General features: G+C 46.5%; 1 protein-coding gene across 17 annotated transcripts in view; it reads right to left on the minus strand.

Moving 5' to 3' along the window:
* Positions 1-7,424: 7,424 nt before the first annotated feature.
* The window catches only part of NF1 (neurofibromin 1), a 248,796-nt gene continuing 228,822 nt past the window's right edge, over positions 7,425-27,398 (minus strand). For 16 of the 17 annotated variants that reach the window (XM_044004328.1, XM_044004337.1, XM_044004334.1 and 13 more), the window contains 2 exons: positions 24,766-24,982; positions 7,425-11,220 (listed from right to left, as the gene is read on the minus strand). In XM_044004328.1, coding sequence (XP_043860263.1) covers positions 11,078-11,220; positions 24,766-24,982 — 360 coding nt within the window. In that variant the 3' untranslated portion in view covers positions 7,425-11,077. The remainder of the gene's footprint in view (positions 11,221-24,765; positions 24,983-27,398) is intronic. The other variant, XM_044004324.1, reaches the window with a different exon arrangement.

Raw genomic sequence — 27,398 nt, forward strand, 5'->3', positions numbered from 1 at the left:
TAGACCCCCACCCCCAGACTGAAGATGGCAGGGGTGCAGAGTCCCAGTTGCTGCTCATGCTGGATCCTGAGATTTGTCTGGGCTGAATATGTGATGCTAGCAGTCGAAAGGGCTTTTCTGAAGTTGGTAATTGGGCAGAACTGGGAGAAAGAAGAAACAAGTTCCTTAAAAACAAACAAACAAACCTCATGTTGCTTCAGTTTAATTCTGTCCCTTGTGCTCGTTTGGGGGTAGGAGTCCAGGAAAGAGCTGTGTATAATTCTCAACCCCCTCATTTTGCAGGGGTTGGACCAGATGAGACTTGAGGTCCCTGAAGACTACTTCGAATCTTACTCAACAGATTAAAATTAGAACTTCACAGTGAAGTTGTTAAACCTCAGCTATTATTGGCAAATGTTCCCCAAACAGCAAAGCCTAAACGAGACTCTAACCCTGAGAATTTTGATGGTGTATGCATCTAAAAGCTTGGGGTGGGGGGAAGAAGGAGGCAAAAGGATTGTACTTCCAAAGGAAATATTTTTGGAACATGAAGGTCAAAAGTCTCAAACAGACCTCATCTAAGTGAGTACCCACCTGATAAATTATCTTTGGTTATTTATGATGTTGAGAAGCATTGTAGGTTGAGTGCTGGAGGAAGGAAGACCCAGGTTCAAAACTCATCAGTTAAGAGACTAAGAAAATTCTTTGTCCATAGAATAAGGAGGTCCCAGGGTACAGGCCATGCACTAGGGGGAAAACGAGTTAATAATGACCATTACTCTGTAGGGGGTCTGATTTTTGGGAAACTAGAAACATCAGGATGCTAACAATTCATGGTATAAGAAAATATGAAGAGACAGCTAGGTGGCATAGTGAATAGAGCACTAGCTGTGGAGTCAGGAGGACCTGAGTTCAAATCTGACCTCAGACACAAGCTGTGTGACCTTGGGCAAGTCACTTAACCTTGATTGCCTCCCCCAAAACAAGTGAACATCACCCCTGTTTTTTTTGCAAGGCAATGGGGGGACCCCTGTTTTTTTAACCTTCTTGATTTGGACCAACTCTTCTAGTCACATAGCTCAAAAGTTCCAGCTTTGAATACTATTACCCTAAAAGCCACAAGCCTGCAAGAAGGCATTATATTTTAGACAATAAAAGAAAAAGAAACAAACAAAAAAAGACCAGTCTGTTGTTTCAGTTGAATTCCTCTTCCCCTTTTGTTGTTGTTGTTCAGTCTTGTCTGACTCTGTGATCCCATTCGGGGTTTTCTTGGCAGAGATACTGGGATATTTTGCCATTTCCTTCTCCAGTGGCAAACAGAGGTTAAGTGACTTGCTCAAGGTCTCATAGCTAGGGAATTTCCAAGGCTGAATATGAACTCAGGTCTTCAAACTCAGCAGTCTATCCACTGACCCACCCAGCTGCCCCTTTACTTCTTTACATTTTGGAGGGGTTGAGAAAAGGGTTGTATATGATTTGAGTGTAACTTCCTATCCCCCTCACCCCCATAGTTAGAGTTTATTCTTTGAAAGATTGTTTCACAAAGACTGTTCAAGTCCTGGTGGAGAAGGATCAATCAGACTGCATGACTGTGGCTCCACAGGCATGTAATAAAGGTTAGCTCAGATGACTCCAAGCATGTGTGTGTGTGTGTATGTGACACTGTTTGTGTGTATGTGTTTCGAGGGGCAGGGGGGAGTAACAGGGCCACAGCCTTTCATGGGCATTTGCATTGCAAGGAAGGGCTTGGGGGGAGGGGGGCTGCCAGAAGTCATTGACCTTGAAGTTTCTAGCACAGTCAGGGAATCTTGGTGGGGGAGGGGTTCCCTGCTGATATTTTCTCTCATCCCTACCTCTTCACCTCTAAAAAAAGGATGAGTGAGTCCCCTCCTGGAGTGTTAAAAGATTTTGTGAGCATATTTCTCATTTAAGTAATGAGTCCCTTCCCTTGGGATGGTGTTTATCTCTTGGAGACTGGAATTTCTAGTACGAGTAGCTTTTGGGGAAAAATACCCAATTATCTTTTGGACCCTAAACAAGACCCAAATGCTTACTTGCCATGAAGATTGCCTCCTTTGAACACTTGGGGGCTTATTCTATATAGGAGCATTGTTGGGTGCTAAGAATGAAAACAGTTAAGAATGTAGACCCTCCCCTAACTCCATTCCCCCAGAGCACTTAACTTTCTAAGCATCGAGGTGGTCAAGTGGACAGAACGTTGGGAAGATCTGAGTTCAAATGTGGCCTCAGAGGTTCACCAGCTGTGTGACCCTGGGCAAGTCACTTAATTTCTATTTGCCTCAATTTCCACAACTATAAAATGGGCATGATAACAGCACCTACCTCACAGGATGGTCATAGGGATCAAACGAGACATTTGTTAAAGTGCTTAGCACAGCTCCTGGTACATGACGGGTACTACATAAATGGTGGATTTTATTATTAAATATATATTTTTTAAAAGGCTTAGCACCATGCCTGGCATATACAGGTACACTATGTAAATGCTTATTCTCTTCCCTTCCCCTTCTCAGAGGAGAAAGAAGGTACCACCTAAAGGCAGACGAAGGTGAGAGGTACTCCAGGCTACACAAGTGAGGAGGATTGAATGACCACAGATGAAAACGAGGCCCAATGTGAGGGGAATTTTAATAGAGAATCACTTTTACACTTGGATCGGATCCGCCAGCTTCACAACTTATGGTGGCAGTGTGGGGCAGGGAGGAGGGAGAGGCCTGCAGAGATCGATCAGAAAACGGGCCACGGAGTTGGACTCTGCAATCAGTGGGTCAAATACTCATGGGCATCAAAAAAGCAAACCACGACTGTGGGAGAGGCAGTGATAGTCCTGTCACATTCTGTCCCAGTTTGAGCCCACATGTGGGGTTCTGTGTTCCAGTCTGGGCTTTTCACTTTAGGAGAGGCAATGAATGTAGGGAGTCTAGAGGACAGCCAGGATGGGGAAGGGTCTTCAGCTCATGCCATATAGGGATTTGTTGGAGGAAATGGGAGAAGAGGTGAGTTTGGAAGGGGAGGGGCTGTGAGAGCAGGTTTTCAGGTATTTTAAATTGAAGGGATTAGATTTATTCTGATTGGCCCCACACAGCAAATTGCAAGGGAACTGGCTCAGGCATGGGTATAACGTAAGGGAAGACTTCACCCAGGTAACTAACTCTCTTCCCTGATGGATAGGCTGGCTGCCTTTGGAGATACTGGCTCCTCATTCCCGGATGAAATCTGTCCCTTCAAAACTTCTACTCCTCCCTCTTCCTAGCTTCTTCTTGGATGGTGGGGGTGGGGAGTTTTAAGAAAGTCTCATCTCATCTCTCTTTCACTATTATAATAGTTGATTCTTTTTTTTTTTTTTGGCAGGGCAGTGAGGGTTAAGTGACTTGCCCAGGGTCACACAGCTAGTAAGTGTCATGTCTGAGGCTGAATTTGAACTCAGGTCCATCCTGAATCCAGGGTCAGTGTTTTATCCACTGCACCACCTAGCTGCCCCCTCACTATTATAATAACTTCTTATACTTGAAGGGAACTATCCTGGCTGTGGGTTTTGTTTTGTGGGTTTTTTTTTTTTTTTTGGTAAGGCAATTGGGGTTAAGTGACTTGCCCAGGGTCACACAGCTAGTGTTAAGTGTCTGAGGCCAGATTTGAAGTCAGGTCCTCCTGAATCCAGAGCTGGTGCTCTATCTACTGTACCACCTAGCTGCCCCTGCATTGTTCTTTCCTTTTTTTTTTTAAGTATTAAACATTTTTATTTATTTATAGTTTTGGGTTCCATTAGTTCTTTTTTTTCCCCTCCAGGTTTAAATGTCCCCGGATCCTCACAAGGTATGGTTTTCAACCTTCTCCACACAATGACTGCCCTCCTCTTGGCATAGTTTAAGTTGATATGATGAGAACTCATTGTGACATTAGAGATGTATCATTTAAGGAGGGGCAGGCTAAAGTATGATCATCTTCCTTTGTTATGGGCATTGACTGTTAATGTTGTCTTATGGTATTACTGTGCTTGGCTGCCTCATATTGAGTGTTCAGCTAAGACTATTGTCTTTCCACACTTCCTCTACCTGGTGGTTGTGCCATTGATGTTTTCCCCCCCCTTTTTTTGGGGGGGCGGGGCAATGGGCGTTAAGTGACTTGCCCAGGGTCACGCAGCTAGTAAGTGTCAAGTGTCTGAGGCTGGATTTGAACTCAGGTCCTCCTGAATCCAGGGCCAGTGCTTTATCTACTGCACCACCTGACTACCCCCTCCCCCCCATGATTTTTTTTGGGGTGAGGCAATTGGGGTTAAGTGACTTGTCTAGGGTCACACAGCTAGTGTCAAGTCTCTGCAGCTGGATTTGAACTTAGGTCCTTCTGAATCCAGGGCTGGTGCTCTATCCACTGTGCCACCTAGCTGTCCCCCATGCCATTGATTTTTGAGCCAAGTGTAGGGGTTGGGACTTATTCCAATTAAATTTCATATTAAATTTAGTCCATAATCCTAACTTGTCAAGATAGTTTTTAGATTCTGACATAGTTGACCCATGTGCTAAAAAAACTCTTTCAGCTTCATGTCACCTGCAGAGTTGATAAGCATGTTCTTTTGTAGGCCTTCTTTAGAGCCACTCATAAAAATGGTGAACCTGAGTTTTAATGCTGCACAGTAACACCATAAGACATTAACAGTCTTAGTGCCCATGACAAAGGAAGATGATCATACTGTAGTCTGCCCCTGCCTGCCCCTCCTTAAATGATATATCTCCAATGTCACAATGAGCTCTCATGAGATCGACTTAAACTGTGCCAAGAGGAGGGCAGTAAAGATCCCCAAAACTTTATTAAACACCTTCCAGGCAGGAACATTGGATGTAAGTGACGTGGTTCAAGGAATAAAAACAGCGATTTGGCTGGAGTGGAGGGTTTTTACAGGGGACTGTACTGGGAGATGAGGGTCAAACTGTGGAATACTTTCTTTTCTTTTCTTTTCTTTTAGTGAGGCAATTGGGGTTAAGTGACTTGCCCAGGGCCACACAGCTAGTAAGTGTTGTGTCTGAGACCGGATTTGAACTCAGGTCCTTCTGAATCCAGGGCCGGTGCTTTATCCACTGCGCCACCTAGCTGCCCCTGTGGAATACTTTCAATGAGGCCAAGGAACTTAGCCTTTATCCTCTAGCCAAAAGGGAGCTATGAAAGTTACCGAACAAAGAAGTAACAAGTTGAATCCCAGTGGAGGAGCCAGGTGGTGATAATCAGGATCGATCTTGAGGGGAGGACCGGAGATGGGTTTAAGTTAGCTTGTTCAGGTATTGCAATCTTCTAGATGAAGGGATGAAAGCCTGGATTGGGGTGATGTCAGTGAAGATGACAAAGAAAGAGTGAATCAGAGGCATAATGGCATTAAATGATGATAGTTTTTTTTTGTTGTTGTTTTTTGGAAGGCAATGAGGGTCAAGTGACTTGCCCAGGGTCACACAGCTAGTAAGTATCAAGTGTCTGAGGCTGGATTTGAACGCAGATCTTCCTGAATTCAGGGCTGGTGCTTTATCCACTGTGCCACCTAGCTGCTCTGCCCCCCCTACCCCATAATGCTGATAGATCTTTGTGCCTGTATTAGGAAAGTGTCTGAGAAAATATCTGTTTTGTTTTGTTTTGCAGGGCAATGAGGGTTAAATGACTTGCCCAGGGTCACACAGCTAGAACATGTCAAGTGTCTGAGGCTGGACTTGAACTCAGGTCCTCCTGAATCCAGGGCCAGTGCTCTATCCACTTAGCCACTCAGCTGCCCCTGAGAAAATATCTGTGACAAAAAAGTAGGGAAATTAGGAGAGGAAACTAGTTGAGGCACGGGCAAAGATGGCTTAGGACACACTGCATGATGACAGTAGACACCAAGATGGTGTCCAGTAAACAGGAAATAGAGTACCAAAGCTCAGAAATAAGTTCTGAGCTAGAAAAGCGCATTTGGTAGTCATCTAAGAGGGGCCAGTTGAAACTATGAGAAGACAAACTATCACCTTCCAAGAGGGAAAGGTAGAGCCACAGGAGTGATGATTGAGCCTTGGGGAGGGGGAGGGGAGGTCCACCCATGCTGAGGGGGCAGGAGAATACAGACACTCTGAAGGACACAGAGAAGTGGCCTGGAAATTAGGACCAGAATCTCTGAAACCAGAGGAAGAAAACATTTAATAAGGTACTTGTGGTTAACTACATCCAATTCTGCAGAGTGGTCAAGGAGAAGTAGGAATGGGAAAAGCCACTACAATTGGCCTTGGAGAGTGTGGTTTCTATAGAGTGCAGGGCACAGGAGATTAAGGACAGGAGGAGGCTTAGGAGGGAGCCTAAGAAAACGGCACCTTGGCAGTGAAAGGGGAGGCACAGGATGCTAGCTCAGTTGGGGAGCTGCATTGAAGGCAGGCTTTGTTTTCTCTAAAGATAACAAGAGGCCTAAACGTGTATTTTGTATTCACTTGTTACTGTGTTCTTTTCTCCCAGTAGGATGGAAGCTTGTCAAGGGCAGGTTTTTTGGTCCAGAGCAGACATTTAATGAATGCCTGTGAAGTAGAACTGACTTCCCAGACACAGAGTAAGGAACCAACAGGGATTAAGAGACTTTGGATAGATGGGGCAGCTAGGTGGCAAAGTGGATAAAGCACTGGCCTTGGAGTCAGGAGGACCTGAGTTCAAATTTGACCTCAGACTCTTGACACTTACTAGCTGTGTGACCCTAGGCAAGTCACTTAACCCTCATTGCCCCACCCCCACCCCCCAAAAAAAGGGAAGAAAGCAGAGGGGAAGGGTCAGTGACAATTTATGGCGATAATTGAGTTATTTTGCATGATTAGATCTTTCCTCTGGGAAGGAAATTCTTTCCCAAAGCTAGATTCTACGGGGATTAGCTGGAATTTATGCAGCAGCTAGAGGGCCAACTTCCTCTGGAAAATAAAATACTCATTTCTCTGCTTACGGGACTAGCCATTAGCAGTGTACTGATTCACTGGAGTAAAACAATTCTATTTTCAGTCCTAGTTTCAGAAACTCTGTAAGCATGATGGTTTGTATCCCAGGAAACAAAACATCTTGTCCAGTCCTTTCAGTCATGTCTGACTCTTTATGACCCTATTTGGGGTTTTCTTGGCAAAGATGCTGGAGGGCTTTGCCATTTCCTTCTCCAGCTCATTTGACAGATGGGGAAACTGAGGCCAACAGGGTCAAATGACTTGCCCAGGGCCACACAGCTACTAAGTGCCAGAGGCTAGATTTGAACTCCGGAAGATGAATCTTTTTGCCTCCAGGCCTGACACTCCATGTGCTATGGCGCCACCTAGGGACCCCAAAGATGAATTTCCTTAAAAGAAGTTTCCTTATTGTTCCCTAAGACAGACCAACACCAAGTTAGCACCAGGCATTTATGAACGTGAGGCACTTCAAGAAATAAACTAATTTCCCACAGCTCCGAGCAGGTTGAATTTACATTTTACTTCAAAAAAGGGGGGGGGGTAGTACATACATGAGGAGGAAAATGGGGGTTGAGAACAACAATGATCTGAAACTGCTTTCTACAATTTTACCTAAAATTCTCAACTGTGTTTCAGCAGTGGTTTTCCTGCCGATGTGGACTCACTTGCAGTTATTACCGGGATTGTAGATAAGGAAACATTGTCAGAATTTAGGCCCCAATGGAAAGAAGGGGAAGTTATCAAACAACAATGTGATCTTACAGCGCACAGCGTCTGCTTTTAAATGACGTAATGTGATTGCAGATTGCAAGGAGTTAACGATACTGACACAAGTATAATCAAATTGGGGTGTTATCCATGTACAGCAACTAACTGCTTTACAAAAAAAGCAAAATAATACAATATATTGTCACATGTATTTACAGGGTAGTAAATATACTTTTCTGTCAAATTTTACACAAAAACTATTTACAGGTGAATATACTGCATTAAAAAAAATGTTGTGGCTGACACTAAGAGTGACTTTTTGGTGGTAAGTCTGTTGCATAACATTGAATAAGACATGCTTCATTACATTGGGGGTGGATGGGGTGAAGAGTTAAAAAACAAAAAACAAAAAACAAAATTCTAGAATAAAAACAGAAAAGCCCTAAAACCTACATATCAGTTAGGAATAGAGCCCTGGTGGGAATTCACAGAAGCTCAGTCCCTAAACCAAGTGAAATATTTTTTCATTTATGGAAAACGAGAGCATGCACACGAGAACTGAGCCATTGGTTTGAGAGACAGATTATGTATGACTGAAATGACTGATTTTACTTGTCTTTTTTCCCCCTCTTAAAAAAAAAAAAGCCAGGAAAAAACCCCACAAATGATACATGATGGGTAACATGCTCTGACATCGAGATCTTCAGATCCTAGTGTCTGGTACAAAAATGTCGCCCAAATTGTGGAGGGAAGGTGATTGGGGTGAGATAAAATTATGGACCATTCCTGTTTGCTCGGTTCAAAAGCTCAAGTATTCTAAAAAAGTGAAGATTTGCCAAGAATGGCCATTTCCAACCTCCATGGTTGAAATTTCCCAGGATATGCTAGTAGGTCGGGAAGGTGGACTTTCTATTTTTTCAAGTGAGGGCAAACAATTCTGATTTGTGCCACGCTGATCATCACATGAGGTAATCAATCCAAATGAAGCCCACTGGAAGGCCAGGGGCTTGGTTTCTTCATGCCTTGGGAAAACTGCTCATGGAAAAGTTGAATGGTTTGAAAGTCATCATTTTCAGTAGTTAAAAAAAAATGACCTTAAGAAATGGTTCAGTTTTTCTATTTCAAAGGAAGTGGTTAACAAAGCAAACACCCTAATTCCCATCACTGTATTCATCAAACAAACAAAAGGATTCAAAAGAAAAAAAGATGGAATCCAAATGATGAAGGCTCACGATGACTGATATTCCAAAAGCCAAGAATCAGACAAGTACTTAACCAGAGCCATTGGATCTGAGGATGGGGTTGGAGAGAACCAAGACTACAAACTGATGGCAATGTTGGTCCTTGGCACAGGTTACTGCTCTATTTCTAAGGTCAGTTCTGTTCTTGTAGCATCCTCACGGGCTCAGGAGCACGGGGAACATGACAACGCTACTGCAGCATTTAGAGAATCAAGATTTTTTTTTAAAGTTTGGTTAATTGCACACGTCTTCAACTTTTCCCAAGAAACCTATGTCAAGAAAATGATTAATACTAAGGTGTTTTTTTTTTGTTTGTTTTTAAATTTTGGCAAACCATTTGCATATGAAGTTTGTGTTCATCTTTTTTTTCCCCAGGACTGTAAACAAATTTAAAAAATTAAGTTATTTCTGAATATAACAAAAGGCAATTTATTTACATGAACATATTACATTGTTACTGTGTGAATAAATGTGGATTATGTGTATATTATTAAAATCTGAACATTGAATTGTACCATTCTTTATGAATTTAGCTGTGGAATTTAGTTTATGAAACAGTATTACAGGAAACACCTGTGTCCTCTCCCTTCCCCTGCCACTAGTTTTCTTCAAGTTTCGGACAACTGCTTAACCTGGAATTGAATGGGAGCAGGGGCTGGGAATTCGCATCTATCTTTTGCAGTATTCAGTTTACCCTAAGGATACATATCCGGATTCCTGCCCACTGAGCTCCAAGGACTCTCCATCTGTCCGGCTGGCGCCTCCAGGTGGTCATTACCTGTATCACGCCCAAAATGTTGACGCTTCAACCAAACCTGTTGGCCCAGTATAGCAGCATCTCGCAGTTTCCCCATTGGTTACTTTACTGAAGGGTTGCTAGTCTTTTCACAGTGATTAAATACAATTTTATCTTATAAAACCCAAGTGTTTGACTTATTATGATTTTTTTTTTTAAGGTCCAACAAATTCGGCAACACATCTTAACTGTGAAAATGTCTGATAATAGGCAGCTACCAGGAATTTGTATTCGACAAAATAAAACGAAAGAGAGCTAGCTACTTCAAAAATTAAGTACCGTTTCATTTGACTCAAGGGAACTAAATGTGTCTAGGCTTCAGTAACCCCTGGCCAAACCGCAGGCCTATAAAAATGACCTCTCTGGCCACACTGGCTCCCTTGATCCCCAGTCACCTGGCCTGAAGTTATTTTGAGAGCAAAGGGAAGAAAGGAAAAGAGTACTCCCCACCAGGTGATGAATCATCAGTGCTCACAAGCTGGGCTTTTAGTATATCCATGATTTAGAAAAGAAACATTTGGAGGAAAAGTTAACTTGTCTGGACAGCTGGGACGTCACCCAGCTGGGATCTCAAGCGTCAGAGCTGCAGTTTTGGTAAAGATTAGAGACCCACCTCATGCTTCACCCCTGTAATTATTGCTAAAGCTCCAAGTGTTAATTTCTCACCAACGTTCTACGAATTGTGACATCTCCACAAAGTACCTTGTAAAATTCTGGCTCCCAGTGGGTAGTCACTGAAGCTAGCTCTCAGCCTAGGATTCCTCCAGCTTTTTATTGTTACAAAAAGTCTGCAGCTGGAAATTAGATCGAAGGGGTTACAGATGTCATTTTTCCCTTACGAAGAGTGTCCCTAACCCTTCACTCTGTAAGACATACCAGAAGAGCAAGGCAGAACTGCTGGACACAGCGGCTTGAATGGAGGGACTGAGATGCTAGTCTCCCCGCAGGGAGGGTCCCGTCCCCAACTTCCCAGACTGAAATTTGGAAACACTGACTCAAACCCACCAAGACCCGCCCAAAGTGGGGGGGGGGGGAGAAACAAAACAGAAAGAAAAGAAAAGGCAGCATTGAGCTCAGTGACTGTTTCAAAAATTGATCATCTGGCCACATGGAGAATGGGATGGAGAGATGAGACAAGTGCAGCATCACAGCAGGGGCAGGGAAGGGTGTGGGAGCCCGGTGGCTCAGGGTGTGTGTGTGTGTGTGTGTGTGTGTGTGTGTGTGTGTGTGTGTGTGTGTATGTATGTGTGTATATGTGTGTGTGTGGGGGGGGTCGATGGTCAGTCTGGGGTGGGGCAGTGGTGGCTGACGGTCAGTATGGGAGGGTGGCAGCTGATGGCGAGTCAGGTGTGGGGGGCCGTGGCAGCGGCGTTGGTTGGTTTTATTTTTTCAAAAGGAAAAAGAAGGCTTCACACGATCTTCTTAATGCTGTGCCGTTTGAAGCTGCCAGCACTCCTCTGCTTCTGGACTTGGCTGGCAGAGCCGTGGCGGGTCCTGCCACTGCTGGAGTGCCCCGTGGTCGGTGAGAGTTCCACGTTTTCCTTGTCGATGCCTGCGTGAAAACAGAGGAAACACATGTTTCAATCTGAGTGCTGTCAGGCACAGGTATGGTCTCCATGGCATCTTGAGGACTGCATGGTCAGTCCAATGGGCTAACCATTGGAAGCTTCCTCTTTCAGGAAGCACACAAAACAAGCCCAAGGAAGAGGAACCGGAGACAGCACAGAAGCCAGAAGCAGGCAGGCTGAGGCTGGGGGACAGAACTGTCCTCCACCCCAATCTGACACTGGCTTCCAGCAGAGGTCAGCTTTCAGCCAGCTAGCACTATTCACAACACACACAGACCCCAGGCCCACTTTTTAAAGAGAACATGTTCCACACGGCACACCACAAATCTACTATTCTACACACCCATCTGTTTGAATTGGACGCTCGTCCTTCTTTCTCCAGCTTACATTCCCACAAAATGTTGTTTCCTAGAAGCCAGCTATCCCTTGGTTCTGGTCTCTGCTCTTCCCATCTAAAGTGGGATGCCTTTTATTCTACCTGGGGAGCCCAGACTGGCCAGACAATCCAAGGAGTAAGGGCAGGAAGTGACCTCCCCAGTCCTTATTATTATTTTTTTTTCGGGGGTGAGGCAATTGGGGTTAAGTGACTTGCCCAGAGTCACACAGCTAGTAAGTGTTAAGTGTCTGAGGCCGAATTTGAACTCAGGTCCTCCTGACTCCAGGGCTGGTGCTCTGTCCACTGCACCACCAAGCTGCCCCCTAATGCTACAGAATTAAGTCAAACCTGCCCACTATTGGACTGAGGACAAAAGAGAGATGCTTCCAAAAGAGACTTCTAAAAATTGGGAAGACTATCTGTTTTCAGCTCACCCTCAAACTCAGGATGAACATATAAACAACCTAATTATTGCACCATGGGCCTGGATTAGCCTTTCTACCTGCAACAAGGGATTGGTGTGCAGGGGGCAGGGAGTGAGGGGGTAAAGAGAGGAAGAGAGAAGGAGAAAGAGGAGTAGAAAGGGCAAAGGGGGAGAGAAGAAGAAGGGGGAGGAGAATGGGAGAGGGGAGGGGGAGATCGATAACTAAGTTTCTGCTCAGAGAACAGATGATATTTAGACTCAAGGCTTTACATGCATTTTAATTTTAGTTAGGCAATTGGGGTTAAGTGACTTGCCCAGGGTCACACAGCTAGTAAGTGTTAAGGGTCTGAGGCCGAATTTGAACTCAGGTCCTCCTGACTCCAGGGCCAGTGCTCTATCCACTGCGCCACCTAGCTACCTTGATAACACTGGATGACCTTATCTCTATATGCAAAGACTGGAATAACATGCTTTATCCATCCCAAAGAGAGGTCAGTTAAAAGCAACAACAGAGATAATGTGTTCCAAAGGCCACTTTCCTGCTGTCCTGCCCCTGTAGTTCATGAGTACAGAATACCCACACTTGGCTCACAGACTGCACAGACTCGTGGAAGGACTTCCTCCAGGATCATACTTCTGTGTGGAGTCTAAGAAAGCAGTTCCTCTGTGATTCTACTTTAAAAGCAGCCCTTGGCCTTTCCTGTCCCTTATTTCTCCTTTACTGGATGGTGAGGTGGGGGTTGGGGGAGGGCAGGTAACTAAGTTCAGGTCCCAGAGTTTCTCACTTGCTTGGCACCAAGTCTTTGTTAATAACTCGCTGGGTAAGACCAGGATGGTAAAGATGAGGAGAAAAAAGCTCCCCTCTGGCTTTTACACAATTTAAAGGTGACCTGGGATTTCCTGGGGAATTTGTGCTTCTCAGATTCTCCCTTGCCATCATCCCATGGAGTACCAGCAGGTGAGCCAGGGTCCGAGGAGCAAGAACACCTCCGGTGGGATCCTGGAGGAGAGGAAGCTGAAGCGCAGCTGTCCCTCAGCTCCCCAGGCTGGAGGCTTCTGCCTAGAACCACCACCAGGAGGTGGCGATCTATTGAGGGGAGTAGCCTCCCCATCCCTCACGGCCCCTTCACCCCAACCCGAGGAGGCAGCCACCCAGCGTGGAGGCACTGAGCAGCCCCAGCCAGGGCTTCACCCTGTCTTGTCACCCCAAAGAGCTTCTGTTGAGGTGAGGTCTATTTATCCACAATGACTATAGGGATAGAACTATGCTATTACTTAGTATTAAAAATGAAAATAAAATTTAAAAAATATTTATCAATTCATTTGAAACAGCAGTAAAGTGATTCTGTTCATGTAAATAAGATATTGTTGTGAAAAATAATTTTCAAAAACCATTAGTGAGTAAAGTGGTATTGTTTAAATTTTTGTACAGTTCTTCAGTGTCTGGCTTAACAGGACAGCTGTGTTCTGTATTCAATTTGTCATGATAAGGTTTTTTTTGGTTGAAGTATATGAAAGAAAACCCAACTTCATACACATAAAGAATCAGGAAAGGGAAGAGTATTTTAATAAGCAAATAATGTCTTAGTAAGCACAAGGGCAGGAGCCTTCTTTGATTAATAATATTAAGAGCTGTGGGGCTTTCTCTACCTTTAACCACAAGGAAGAGTTTTAGGAAAATGACTGTTCAGGACCAAGATTTAATTTGCTATTGCCCTGTTTAAACAAATACTCTTTGTTTTGCTTCCTATAGAATTCTGCTTCTCTCCCTGAAGCCCTCTAAATTATAGGTAGAAAAGGGCTTGGGTCAAAGAGATCCCTTTGGATCTCTCCAAGCAAAGCTGGATTTAGATAATTAATTAGTTCCTGAGAAGCGCCAAACCAGCTAGAGTGCTTCTACTTGCACTTCATGCCTCTCATTAGCCCTTCTCTCCATTTACACAGGTCAGGGCCTCACCGTCTCTCACATGGACGACCACCAGAGTCTTCTAGTTGGCCTCTGAGCTTTCAGTCTACATGCTGATCCAGCTGTCAAAGTAACTTGCCCAAGGCACAGAAAGGCCTGAACCTGTCATTGCTCTGCCCAAAATCCTTCAGGAGGCTTTAGGAGAACCTGTGTCTGGGATCCCAAATAACTCTCTGGACTTACTCAGTGTGCTCCCCTTTCACAAACTCTATGTTCCCATCTCCCACCTCCAAGCATTCGGATGTCATCCCCACTCTTGGATACACATCCTACTTCTCTCCATCTCTAAGAGTACCTGCCTGCTCTGGGAAGCCTGCCCTGATTCCCTCCCACCCACCTCCCCAGGCAGGGTTCTCTCCCTCTGCCACCTTCCTTAGACCAAACTTATTTGTTTACCTGTCACCCCCTCCCTGCCCAGCTTCTGCTGCTTTAGGGTAGAGGCTGTTTCTTGGGGCCCCCCTCGTGCCCAGAACCAAGAGTAGGTATTTAATGACCCCCACATCTGCTGCTCCAATCATTCTCAAGAATAATGAGGCACAATGGCAATTAGTTTCTTTTAAATCCTAATTTTGTGCCAAAGAACTTGTACTATGTAAAAGTATCAAAGAATGAACTATAGAACAAGAGAAATTACCATAAGAAACTCTGAGTATGCTTTAAAATAGAGGCCCCGATTACAATTATCATTATAATTATACCAGAATGTATTCTGGAAAAAATTCCAAATTTAGCACGAAAGGATATTCCATTACAGCTGATTCTTGCATTTAAGCCTCTCATATGTTCAGAGACCATGGTGGCGGTCCATTTCTCTGAAACTTACATACTGACAACTCTCGATAAGATGGGAAAAGACCCATCAGGCCCATCTAGGAAAACACTGGTCATCATCAAAGGCTGGGGAGAGTGGGCTGCAAAGGGCCTAGCTGACCCGTGACCCATGAAACACTTGGCTCAGAAGAGGCACCAAAGTCTGCTTTCAGCCCATCCTTGGGGAGGCCCTTTTGACAAAGCGAATTCCACAGAGTCCTTCAAGCAAAATGGCCAGGACTTGGCAGGATTCTCAGAATAATGGGGGGGGGGGGGAGGAAGGGGGCACTGTGGCCTAGTAGACAGGGCAGTCCCCTCATGCTTGAACCACCTGGAATTATTTCAGTGAGATGTGTGGGTCCAGTTCAAACTTGCAGCCAATTATGACCATGGCAAGAGAAGCTGAAAATGGTATTTTGTTGGTTTGTTTGATTTTTTGTCAGCAGTTTTTAAACCGCATGTTCCAAGGGATTATGGGAGTTCTGGGCAGAACTGAATTCTAAATAACCCATCCACACTGGTCACATACTTTAACAGACGGAACAGTTCCTGAATAGTGTGAAGAAGAAAAAACCACACCCAAACCCTCTGAAATATAAGAATTTGTTTATTTTACATAAAACCCATTAACTTATAACTTAATAATATATGCTTTAAAAAGGAAAGATTCAATCTCTATCCTAACAAACTGAGATGTGAGTTAAATGATCAAGTAGAAGTCAAATAATAGCAGGCCCTGGGCTAAGTGCTGGGGAGAGAGGGAAAGGCAAAAACACGGCCCCTGCTCTCAGGGAGCTCCCATTCTCTGGAGAGACAACATGCAGACGACTACAGACACATCAGATCCACACAGCAGAAATCCAACGTCATCTCAGAGGGAAGGGAAAGGGCTTCCTGCCCAAGGGAAGCTCTAAGCTGAGCCAGGAGGCAGCCTGGGAGGCAGCTAGCGCAGACACAGGTGAGGGGTCCAGTGCGAGGAGCAGCAGGAAGGGCAGCATCACTGCACCACAGGGCTGAGGAAGAGAAGGAAGAAGGGAGAAGGGCCAGGCCATGAAGGGCTTTCAAAGCCAGAGGAGAAGTGACTGTTCGGGCCTAGAGGTCAAAGGGAACTACTGAGGTGGCAGGATCAGACCTGAGTGTGGCGGGAGCCCCCTGCCAGCGAGGCAGAGGAGGGCCTGGCGAGGGCCACGTGATTCACAAGCAGGGGCCATGGTTGCCAGGCATGAGGCAATGGGGACCAGCAAGGGGACTGAGCATGGGGGGAATGCGGTGAGGGGTCGAGGGTGACCCCTGGGGGAAGGTGGAGCCCTCGACAGTAAGGGGGAGGGTTTGGGGGAAGGTTTTCAGCCTGGGCTTATGGTCAGAGGGTCTATTCCCTGTGACTAGGGTGGGGAAGCCACTTCCTTTTACAGGCCCCTCGATTCTTCTATGTAAGTGAGGGCTGGGATGGACGTTAAGGAGGTTTTTCCGTGCTCTTACCAATAAGACTGAGCTAGAGAGAGCTCAGTCACCTGCCTGCCCAACCCCCAAACAAACAATTTAAAAGAATGCTTCTCCAGCTTCATGAACACCATTTAGCACACAGGTGAGAAGGAAGCCAATCCCTGTAAGAGTGAGCTCCCCATGGAGATCTGGATCAAGTGCAGAGTAACTCACTGGGATCAAGGTCACCGGGAAAAGTCAAATGGACAGTAATAAATGGGCACAGTGCCTGGGGGAGCCCCATGTAGCAGCAGCAGTGGCTGCGGCTATAGGAAGAGCTCAGAGGAGCTGTCTCCTGGGGCTGCAGCATCCAGACAGGGCCAGCCTGCTAGGGACAGCTCCAGCACACCCTCCCCCCCGCCCCCAGCCTCCTATGCTGTCTAAGCAGTATGCCAGTCATTTTTTTCCCCTCTGAAATAACACCAACAGACTGTTCTGGGGAGGGAATAGAGCCCATCCCTTTTTCATACACTATTACTGAACTGGAGGAAGGGGCGCCCTGGAAGGAAGTACTCTGTCTGGGGAGTAGGTGAGTAGGTGTTAGTGGGGAGAAGGGAGCTGGGGGGGAGTGACCAATAAGAGCCGTTGGGGCAAGCAGAAATGGAGGGGGAGGTATACGAGGCACCAAGAGTACCACTCTGTCACACACTCTCTGTGGCCCCTCCCTGGGTCTCAGGCACTTCGTCTGTAAAATGAAAGGCAGGAGCCAATGGTGCGGGAAGCAGACTGGTTCAGTGGAAAGCCAGTTCAAAGGCCCAGACGTGTCAATCGTTACCTGTGTGATCATGGACAATTTCTGGGCCTTGGTTTCCCCATTTACAAACTAAAGGGATTGGTCTAGCTGACCTCTAAGGTCCCTTCTAGCTCTCAATCACTGACCCTAATCCTATGATATAATAACCAACTTACTCTAACCCCAGAATCTTTCAAGAAGTGGGGGAGGGGGGAGGAGGAAATTACAGATCCCACTCATCTTTTTGAGACACCAAGGGAAATAAAAAATGGCAATGCTCACTAAATTTAATAGGTGGTGATGGTGGAAGGAAAATAACCAACCTATTTGTCTTGTCTTTCTATAATCTGGCTTAGAATTTCTCTGCTGTTGGCCTTCTCCCTCCCTGTCCCACCTCATGCCTGTATGGGTACAGTGTGCATGCCTGGGTGGTCCCACTCAATGACCCATATATCTTTTTAGGGCCTCCTGGTGAAATTGCTAAGCCCTCACTATGCCCAGGGACAACCCCACTGCGCACTTCTGCACCCCTGACTTGCTAAGCAGGACTGTGAGAGTATTCAGTTATGTGGGCAGCCCAGTGGCTGCAAGGAGCAGTAGCTGGTGACCCGTGCCCCATGCCCAGGACCCGTGCAGTTCCAGCAGTAGCTCGTGCAAATGTGATGAAAGGAAAGAGTACCTGGAGCAGGGGGCAGCTCCATGAAAACTGCCGACTTAGAGAAGGGCAGAGAAGCTTCCCAGGCAAAGAATGAGAGAAAAAACACAAGTGAGTCACGTCCTGAGATGGTTGCATGCTCTGGCTGCAATGCCAGATCTCACCCCTCAGCATGGAATTCTCTTCAAAGACACCAGTCAGTGAACAAATGGTACGACTTGGGAGTTCTCTACAACGAAATGCAGGATGTTTCAGTCTAATCAACACAACTACAACCAAACAGAGGGGGCAACATCATCAAGCAGCCCGTCCTGCCACTGCTCGGGCACAGAGAGACAGTCAGTGCGTTGGAGGGTCAAGATGAGCTGACCCACTTGTCATTTATTAAAATCATCAGAAAACTCAAATGATCTCTGAGATTGGTTCTCCTGGGCAAAGCATCCCCGGATCTTTTTGAGGGGAGTGAAGATTAGGGCATTCTCAGAGCACTGATGACTCCAGAAGCTTCTGCGTGTACCAGCCCCGCAGAGACGGCACCACTGGCTGGCCCGTCGGACCTCTGTGGCCTGAGCCAGCACAGGAAGGGCAGGGAAGCTTGCTCCCCGTGGAGGATCTCTACTCTGATAGGGCAATGCCAACAGAAAGCAAATAGAGTTCTTAAAACAAAGATTCCAACAAGCACTCAGCCTCCTGCTCTTTAAGTGTCTCTTAGTCTTCAGGAATTCTAAGCATGCACCGTGCTTGGCTTCCTTGTCATTAAATGTTCTCTCCCAGAAACCTGCCCTACAACATCCCTGAGCTCTCTGCTCTTCCCAACAAAATGCGGCCATTTTAAGCAGGAAATTCTCAGAGGAAGCAACAGACCAAACATCAGCCTCAAAGACCAAACTGCATTTTTCTGGAACCAAATTTTAACAAGAACATGTGGGCTACAAACAAAAGATGGTTACAGTGTGAGAAGAACACCAGTCCCTCTGGTAAAATCCAAAGTCTGAACAAGGTGGGGAGACTCTGGTTTCTTTCTGTGAGCCCTTAACTCCAGGAGAATTAACCCCAGGGGCAGCCTTACTTCAGCCCCGGGGGGACCAAGTCCTCCCACATCGGTGGACAAGCAGTTCTTCCAGACTCACCTGACAGGCCCCAGGGTGGGGAATCCCCCTATTTCTAAGGTTTCACATAGTTCCAAGCATGAGGAAATGTTCCCCCATCTGACATCAAGGCCTAGATCAGTCTCTCTTTCACTTCCCCCACTGCTCCTGGTTCTGACCCCTCCCCTCATGCTGACCCTTTGAATACCTAAGGATGGCTGTCCCATTTCCTTATGGCTTCTCCTCTTCAGAATTCACATGCCTGCATTGGTCACTTATTAATCTTCCAATGACATGCCTTCACCTGCCTCATCTTTATTATCAGATCACTGCTTTTCACCAAGAGAACAGTCCGAAAGCACACCGCCCTCCTTTAAGAGCGCCACTGGGCAGGAAGCATCCAGGGGCATCGTCATGCCTCCCCCCTTTTTCCTCCAAGTCAGGCAGTGAAGGGAAACTACTCTGGGCTTCACTGAGCCAGGAAAAAAAGAAGAAAAAACAGGGGGATCTAAGGCATTTGAGGGCAGAGTTTGTTTTCCCATGTTGTCTTTGTAAACCCTAGTGGTTAGCACAGTGCCTTGGCACGCCAAAAAAACTCAAAGGATGCTTATATAGTAGCAAAGGCACCAACCCCCCAGGGCCAGCCAATGTATCTGAGCCATGGCTATGCTTAATGGGCAATATTGTGGTGTGGATCAAGAACTCCACGCTGTCTCATAGCCTTAAGATGACTTGTGACTACTTGACCTTGGATAAGGTGCCCCAGGTAAAATATCTAGGGTTATAAAGTGCGGCCAATGTGCATTAGCAGGGGCAGCCTTCTCCCAGAAGAGTCCCTTCCATCAATTCCATTGCAGATCCAGTCCCAAAAGGGTGGATGGAGTTCATCCATCTGTACCTCTCCCCCACCTCCAGTGAACTCATGAATAACTCACGAATGAAATGTGATGGATCCTCTTGGCTGTGCTTTCTGACTCTGACTGCACTTGCAAAGACCCTCCCTATTGTGAGCCAACAAAGGGAGCTCGTGCTACTTGCAAAGGCTGCTTTGGATGATGCACGGCAGGGAGGTGCAGGATTTCTCATCTAACTGCCAAAGAATAGAGCGGGCCTCAAGAAAGGCCAATTGAGGAGCTGGTTCTGCAGTCTCAGCACTCAGCTCTGGGATGTGGCCACAGGCCTGGATGAGAAGAAGAAGCTGGCACCAAAGACCTCCATTGTGCCGAGTCAGCATTTGCTGCTTTCAAAGTCCGTTGGAGAGAGGGCTGATGTTGCAGGAACCAATGTCTGCCAGGGCTCAGGGCTTGGCAGGTGAGGAATGGAGGGCCAGAGGAGAGGAGCAGGGGCTTTGGGAATAAAAGTGATGGTGGGATGCCGGGGCATGTTGAAGCTGAAATGGAAAAGCTGCAACAACAGTGGTCCTGCCACTTGGCCTGGCCTGCCCACCTCCTCATCTGTAGAAAGAGAAAGCTCCTTCTCTAACGCTGTCCTGAATTCAGCCCATGGTGGGGACTTAGGGGACACTTCATTGGCATTGCCAGTCTTGCATCCTTATCAAGCAGTTCTACAGACACAGAGCAACACGGAGCTGAAGTCAAGGAAGGCTTGTGGCCAGCAGTGGCCCCAGGGCCTACAGAAGGGACACCCACTGAAGAACCCCAGCCTCTCCCTGGGAAACTGCACGGGATACTGCTACTACACACTGGGAACCAAGACTCTTGTACAGCCAAACCAGGGGTTGAAACAAATAACCCAACGTAAACAGAACAGACAACAAGATGTGACCCGGTGACTCCTTTTCTCAACCAGGGGCTTCTGGGAACCTCAAGGCTCAACTGTGAACTCCTCTGTTTAGCCTGTAGAACTCCATAAAACCTACCCCGCCCCCCCCTCAATGAGACATCGATCCACCTCCCACACTCACCTGATCCAGTCAAACTGGCCTTCTCTCTGTTGGCTACACAAGCCTGTCTCCCACCTCCATACTTTTGCACTGGCTGTGCCTGGAATGCACAGCCTCTCTCCCCTCAGAGGGCCTCGAACAACATCCTCTACAAGAAGCCTTTTCGGACTGACCTGCCTACCCCCAAGTGTCCCTCCTCCCAGCTGACACCAACTGACTTGTACATATTTGCATTTATTCACACCAGATTTACATTGCACAGAGCTCTTTATCTACTTGCTTTCTTTCTTTATCAGACTGATGGGGGATGCTCACTAGGAGTAGAGTTTGTTTCTTTCCACTTGTCTTCACTAACAGTGCCAGTGGCAGCAGCAATAATAATAAATAGCTGACATTCACATAGTACCTACTACATGCCAGGCCCTGTGCTAAGCACTTTACAAATATGATCTCATTTCTCAGTATACAGTAGATGCTTAATAAATGCATGCTGAGTGACTGTATTCATTGTGTACATTGTTTTCTTGGCTCTTTTTACTTCAATCAATTCATTTACTTTTCATCAGTCTGTAGTCCATGTAAATCTTTCCTTGCTTCTCTGTATTTAACATTTTCATTGTTGTAGCAAATTCCATTAAATTCAATTTGTTGAGTCGATTCCTGATTAATAGGTCTTCTAGTTTGACTCTACATCTTTGGCTTTTCTTTTTGCATTGACTGCCTTGGGTTTATCCCTGCCAGTGGAATCTGGGTCACTCTGCAGGCCTAACTCCAGACTGCTCTCCTGCTCGACCAGACCTGTTACTGTGCCACTAACGACAATGTGCATTCATTTTTACACAACCTCCTCCCCACCCCCCAATGATGACCATTCTCCACTTCTGCCATTTCTATTCATTTGTTTGGTGTGAGATGAAATCTGAAGTTGGTCTGAATTTCACTGCTCTCCTATCAGTGACTTGGGAAGCTCTCTCAAGTGGGTGTTCACATTATGCAACTTTTTGGAGAACTCTGTTCATCCTTTGACCTCTCATCTACTGGCGAATGGTCTCTGGGCACTGATTTCTGTGAGTCTGACTACTAGACTCGCCAGAAGTATCTGGTACAAGCTTTTCCCAAACCATCTGACTGCTTTCCTTCTAGATGCTTTTGCTTTTTTCATGCAAAGGCTTCATGTGATCAAGACAATCTGTTCTGTCTTTTGTAAAACCCCCTATTTGGTTAAGAAGTGGCCAGGTATATGATGGGCTTCTCTTTTGTTTTTTGATATGATCTTGAATATGCAGGGAACACAACCACATGGAATTTTAAAATGAAGGCTGGAGAGTAAGACTAATCAATGCCATGGTTGACGTCCAAAAAGCTAATGAGCACCAATAATCAAAACAGTGTATTATGTCTACACTTCCACTCTTTTTTTTTTCTTACACTTCCACTCTTAAGACTGTTTAACTGTCATTAGGGTTCTTAGTATATGAAAAAGGTTTTAAAGTCCCTTGATTAGCCTCAACAACCAAGAAGATTTAACAAAAGCACGATGTATCAGTTTTCTGCTAGTTTGTCACTGAAATAGTCCCACAGAAGAGAAGACATGGTAAAAATAAACCACCAATAGACCAGGTAGAAGTCACAGAAAAGGCACACTCTCTTGGTTTTCTAATTGGTGGTAGACGCCTGTCTTTTAGATGTAAGTTACTGAAGGCAATAAACAGGAAGTTCTACAGAGGAAAAGGATAAGGACCTTAGATAAGATCTTAGAAAGGTCATGGAGTTTAGGATGACAGGCACTTGGCATGTAATAGAGTACAGAAACCAAGGTGGCAACCCTGATTCTGCCACTAACTAGCAGTGAGTCTCCTTAGAGAGCTTAATGCAAGGAGGAAAATCTGACCTCATGGTTGTACCTCCAAGCAGGGCTGTGATGGAGGCAGCTTGAACCAGCTTGTGAAGAGCCAATCATGAACTGTTCAGTGTGAGCATTTATGCTCATCAGGGCTTGATTTCTTGTTCTGTTAATTACCTAGACTTAAGAAAATGAAGAATGCAGATTAAACAGCAAAGTGTGCGTGCATTTTTTCTTTTTAACCACACTGGCTGTTAAATGTTTACTGACACATCACTGCCTCCATGATCTCTCTCAGTCTAGAATTTGAAGGCTGGGGAGGACACAATCCATGACCAGTATATGGTAAGAGGAGGCATGGTGGCAATGAGGGGTGTGGGGTGTGTGTGGTGGGGGAGGGCTGGCATTTGCCTCTCCTGACATAAGCAGTTCCATCTGCCGAGGCTCCACGTCAGTGCATGGGGGCCAAGTCCCTGTGTTTAAGGTTCCCCCTACCCCAGTTTGCTCTACAAGGCTAAGCCTGGAGCAAGAGAAACTTTTGCAGACAACAACCACAGACAAACCGACACGCTCTGACCCTAGAGAAGCTTGGTCCTGCCTACAAGAACACTTCCGGACAGTCTTCAAAATGACAGGATACCAAGTCTGCTATTTGCTTTGCTGGGGGTGGAGGGGAGATGATGCAGCAGAGTCCCCCAGTCCACCCCAGGGCCATATGTCTCTGGGGAACAATCCTCTCTCTGACCTGTTCCTTTAATTGCAATGTTAGGTCTTGTGTCTTTACCCCAGTGAAGGTAAGGGACAAGTGTTTAACGAGATGTGGGGAAACCCGCCCAGAAGGGGCAGAGACAAGGTGCAGAGCACCCGGGGGTGGCTTATGGAAGGATAAACGGGAATGATCCACCAGGACGAAAGGAATGAGGTTGTTAAGCAGTTCACAAATCAGGCAGAAAGGCGACATGGGAAAGCCAACTATCCTGTTACCTCCTCTAACTCTGCTAGATGCAGAACAAGTATGGGAATCCCAATAGGCCTTGATTCCATTCTCGAGAAGCTAGACAAATTACGTATTGGGCTGGATTCCGTCCAGTTTGTTTTGTTCAGTTGTTCACTCTTGTTTCACTCTCCATGATCCATGAGAGTCTCTTCGCTGTGACTGGCTAGAATTATTTCTCATTATTTCAGCCCTTGTTTTTCATGAGAAGCCCAGTGCCTTGTGCAGGGCTGCCAGCCGGTATGTATCAGGAGCAGGCCTTGAACCCTGGTCCAGCTGGTGCTGCCACTGTCTCTCTGTCAGTTTCCCTCCATCCACGGAGCTTCTCCCAGTCCAATTCAGTGGTTTTGTAGGCACTGAGACTGAGAAACCCAGCTCGAAAATCAGGAGCTCCTCCCCACCCTCAAGAGTGGCCCAAAGTGTAGAATGAATCAAAGATATCTGTGTTAATGACTTCATGGCCCTAAGTGACCAAAGGACAAGGAAGCACAGCCCTGTACTTTGTCTCTGGAGTCCTGAGCTGATCGTGTCACGCTCTGTTAAGGCACCTATGGTGACAGAAGCCCCTCCACCAGGCCTTTCCCCATCTGCTCCAGCTGGCCTTTCCAGCCTCATTTCGTACTTAGACTCACCTGGGCCCCAGTGTATGCTGAGCTCCTGCCTAACCAGACCCCTGGCCATGTTCTCAAATACAGAACCACTGACCTGCTTTTCCAGTCTTGATCTTCCCTGAAGTCCCCAGACTGATGATGACCTCTTACCAAAGTGAATGCCTCCAAAGCACTCGATTTTGCACATTTTTAATGCATTTTGGCACTATTTTGCATCACAATAAGCGAGGTACCATGGCCTTCTACAAGGGACTAAACTCTTACCCAAACCACACAATTCCTTGGCATACAGTTGGGGCTTAACATATAAATGTTTGTTGAACTGAGCCTCTTCTTCTAAAACCCTGACCACTTGGCTGCATCACAACTGTCCTAAGGACAGCAGTAGCTCTGTTCACTTATAGGTTGCTCTATCCCTGCTGGGGCTAGCTCATGACCAGACAAACCCATTGGCATCCTGAGAACACACGGAACTTCACCTCTTCACCTCACCTTGGTGGTGAAGGCTACATTTACAAACAGTAAACTATAGTTTAAATCAGCTATAATGTCTAGGTGAGTCTGCCACAAACAGAAATCAAAGAAGGACCTAAAATGTTCTGAACATTGTTATTTAAATTTCTTTAAATAGCCCCTTGACTCACCTGGGGAATGCTGGGAAGTTGCCAGTGAGGTCATGGAGTTAGAAAGGTTGAGATTAGCAGTAATACTAAGTTGGCTCTGCAGTGCAGGAGGGTAGGGAGAGGTGGGGGTCAGGAGACACTCCTCACTGGCTTCTTCATCAATTCCAGGCAGATATGTGTCAATCAAGGCATCGAGAAACTTCACGATGAGCTCGGCGTAGTCTGGGATCTGGGTCTGCTGCAAGGAGAAGGAGGAAGTCTACAGATTCATTCACATTTGCTGCACACAGCCTAACTCGGCTGTCTTGCACAGAGAGCTTTGGGACACATATAACCCCCATTTCCCAGGACCCATCAGAGCTCTCTCTCTGTGCCCTCTACACGGGGTCGTCGAGCCAGAGGAGGATCTCCTACCTCCCTGCCGTGAATGTCCGATTCTGCATGGAGCAGAACGAGCCAAGGTGCTCATTCACAAAGCAGCTCTGCAGACACTCATGTGAGGAATGTTCTGAGGCCGGGAGGGGTGTGGGGGGGTGTCTCTGCACTGATTCCTCAGCATACCCCTCTCCCAAATCTCCACCCCAGGTCCTTCAGCCAGAGATCATGGGACATGACCTGGAGGCCCTCCACGGTCTTTAGGGACCATCCCACGATGTATGTGGCATCCACACACTGACCAAACACGATCCTCCAGATGGGGCTGGAGAATGGCCCAGGAGGGGGCCTTGTCATCTCTTTTATTGGGAGCGCCAGGCCTCTGAAGCTGGCTTCAGGCAGCACAGAGAGCACTGAAGTCCCCACACTGCCCCTCCCCAGATTGTATTTGGGAAGGGGATTTTTAAAATAAAAGCTTCAGACTTTCTATCTTTCCCCAGCAAATTTCATATTATTCTCTCAAGCCTGATGTCCTGGGCTGCCAAGACCTTGAATTGTTACTGTTGGCTGGGACACCAGCCATGCCTCCTAATAAACTGGATAAATAAATAAATATGCCACCTGGAGATCACTGACCAAAATGGGAAAGAGCACAGTGCCCAGGACAGCGCCAAGGCAAGCCCAGCAAGCCTGGCACCCAGGGAGTGGGAACCTGGTTTTAAAAAGAGATTTTAATACCAGTGTTTCAATATAAGTGGTTATCCTGGGTATTTACTGCAGGTCTGTAAAGACAGTTCTGAGGAAGGGGTCCAGCCTGGACGCCAGGCTCTGGGGCATCAACAACATGAAGAGGCCCCGCATGAGAGGGGCCCATGACAGACACTGCCTCACTGGGGCCTCACCACAACCTGGAGAGGGGAGGGTGAAGGTGGTAACATCCTCAAGAAAACTCTTGGGCTGAAAGCCATTCATGTCTAGCTCAGGGAGGTTGGGATTAGAACCCAGGCCTTGCTGACTCCTAGTCTAGCACTTGACCCACTCCACTCCCTCTTTGAACGCCAGACTCTTTCTTGTCCTTCCCCAGTCCGGGGGCACTTCTCCCATTCGCTGTCCCAGGTCACAGCATTAATTAGACCCTAGGATCCAATGTATATGGGAGGTGTGAGCCTGTTTTGTAGAAACATTCTGATAAGTGTATTTCAGCCCGACTGATTTCCTCTGTGATTCTATGTTATCAGATGCACGTAACAACACTGCTCTGAGAAGAGGCCCACTGAGAGGCTTTGCCAGCCTACTACTGCCCAAGGGGTCCAGGGAACATGGAACAGGTTGAGAACCCTGCTCTAGGCCACATGGGCCAGTTAAAAAACACTTCCCCAAGGGCTGACGTGTGTGCTGCCTTTACCAGCTCTCCTGCTAGCAGGGATAGCAATTCCCCATCAGCCATTTCTCTTCTGAGAACAATCTTTCTGGTGTGGCAAACCCAGCAGAGCACTGAGTCAAGCAGGTGGGTGGCCTTGATCCTCCCCACCCGGCTGCCCTGAACAGCGTCCTCTTCCCTCTGTGGTCTTTCTCCTCTCCCTAAGAAAGCTCCCAGAAAAGCAAGTGGTCCCAGCAGCCGTTAAAGCCAGAGGTCGCCTGTTCTCTGTCGTGCTTCCTTTTGAACAAGCCTGCATTGGGCTTCTCGGCCGTACAACGAGGAGGGGCCGTTTCTGACTCTTCACAGATCACAGCCCATGAGAGAGAACTACCCTCTCTCTCCAACTCGCATTCTGAAATCTACACTTTCACAATTGTGTTCTTATGTCACTGGACCTTCAGCAAACATCATGAAACAATACCACAAACTACTCCTAGGAAGGAATGTGTCATGATGGGAGAGCTGGCCTCAGAGCTGGGAAGATGTGGCACAGCCTCTGTGTGACTGGCCTCTCTGGTAGGGCCCTTCTGACTCTGTTAGAGATGAGCTAGGAAGCTAGAGAATGAAAAAGTTTCTACATGGGCAAGTCCCCACATGGATAAACTAAGTTGTTTTTTTTTTTAAATTCACAAGCTAAAAATCTAACTCTTCACAACTGGGGAAGGATCCACTCAGTCAGTGAGCACTTCTTTAGTGACCACCAATCATATCAAGAGCACTAAAGCCATGTTGAGAGGTGAGGGCCTTCCTTCTTCAATGCTTTCAAAAGTATAATCTCCCTTGAGGCCTGTTCCCTCCCCCAAAGGTGACTGTCAGCCTTCTCAGAGTCCAAAGAAGGTCTTCAAGAGGTACCAAAGGC

Source organism: Dromiciops gliroides, chromosome 4 (genome assembly GCF_019393635.1).
Source record: "Dromiciops gliroides isolate mDroGli1 chromosome 4, mDroGli1.pri, whole genome shotgun sequence".
Classification (NCBI taxonomy): Eukaryota; Metazoa; Chordata; class Mammalia; order Microbiotheria; family Microbiotheriidae; genus Dromiciops; species Dromiciops gliroides.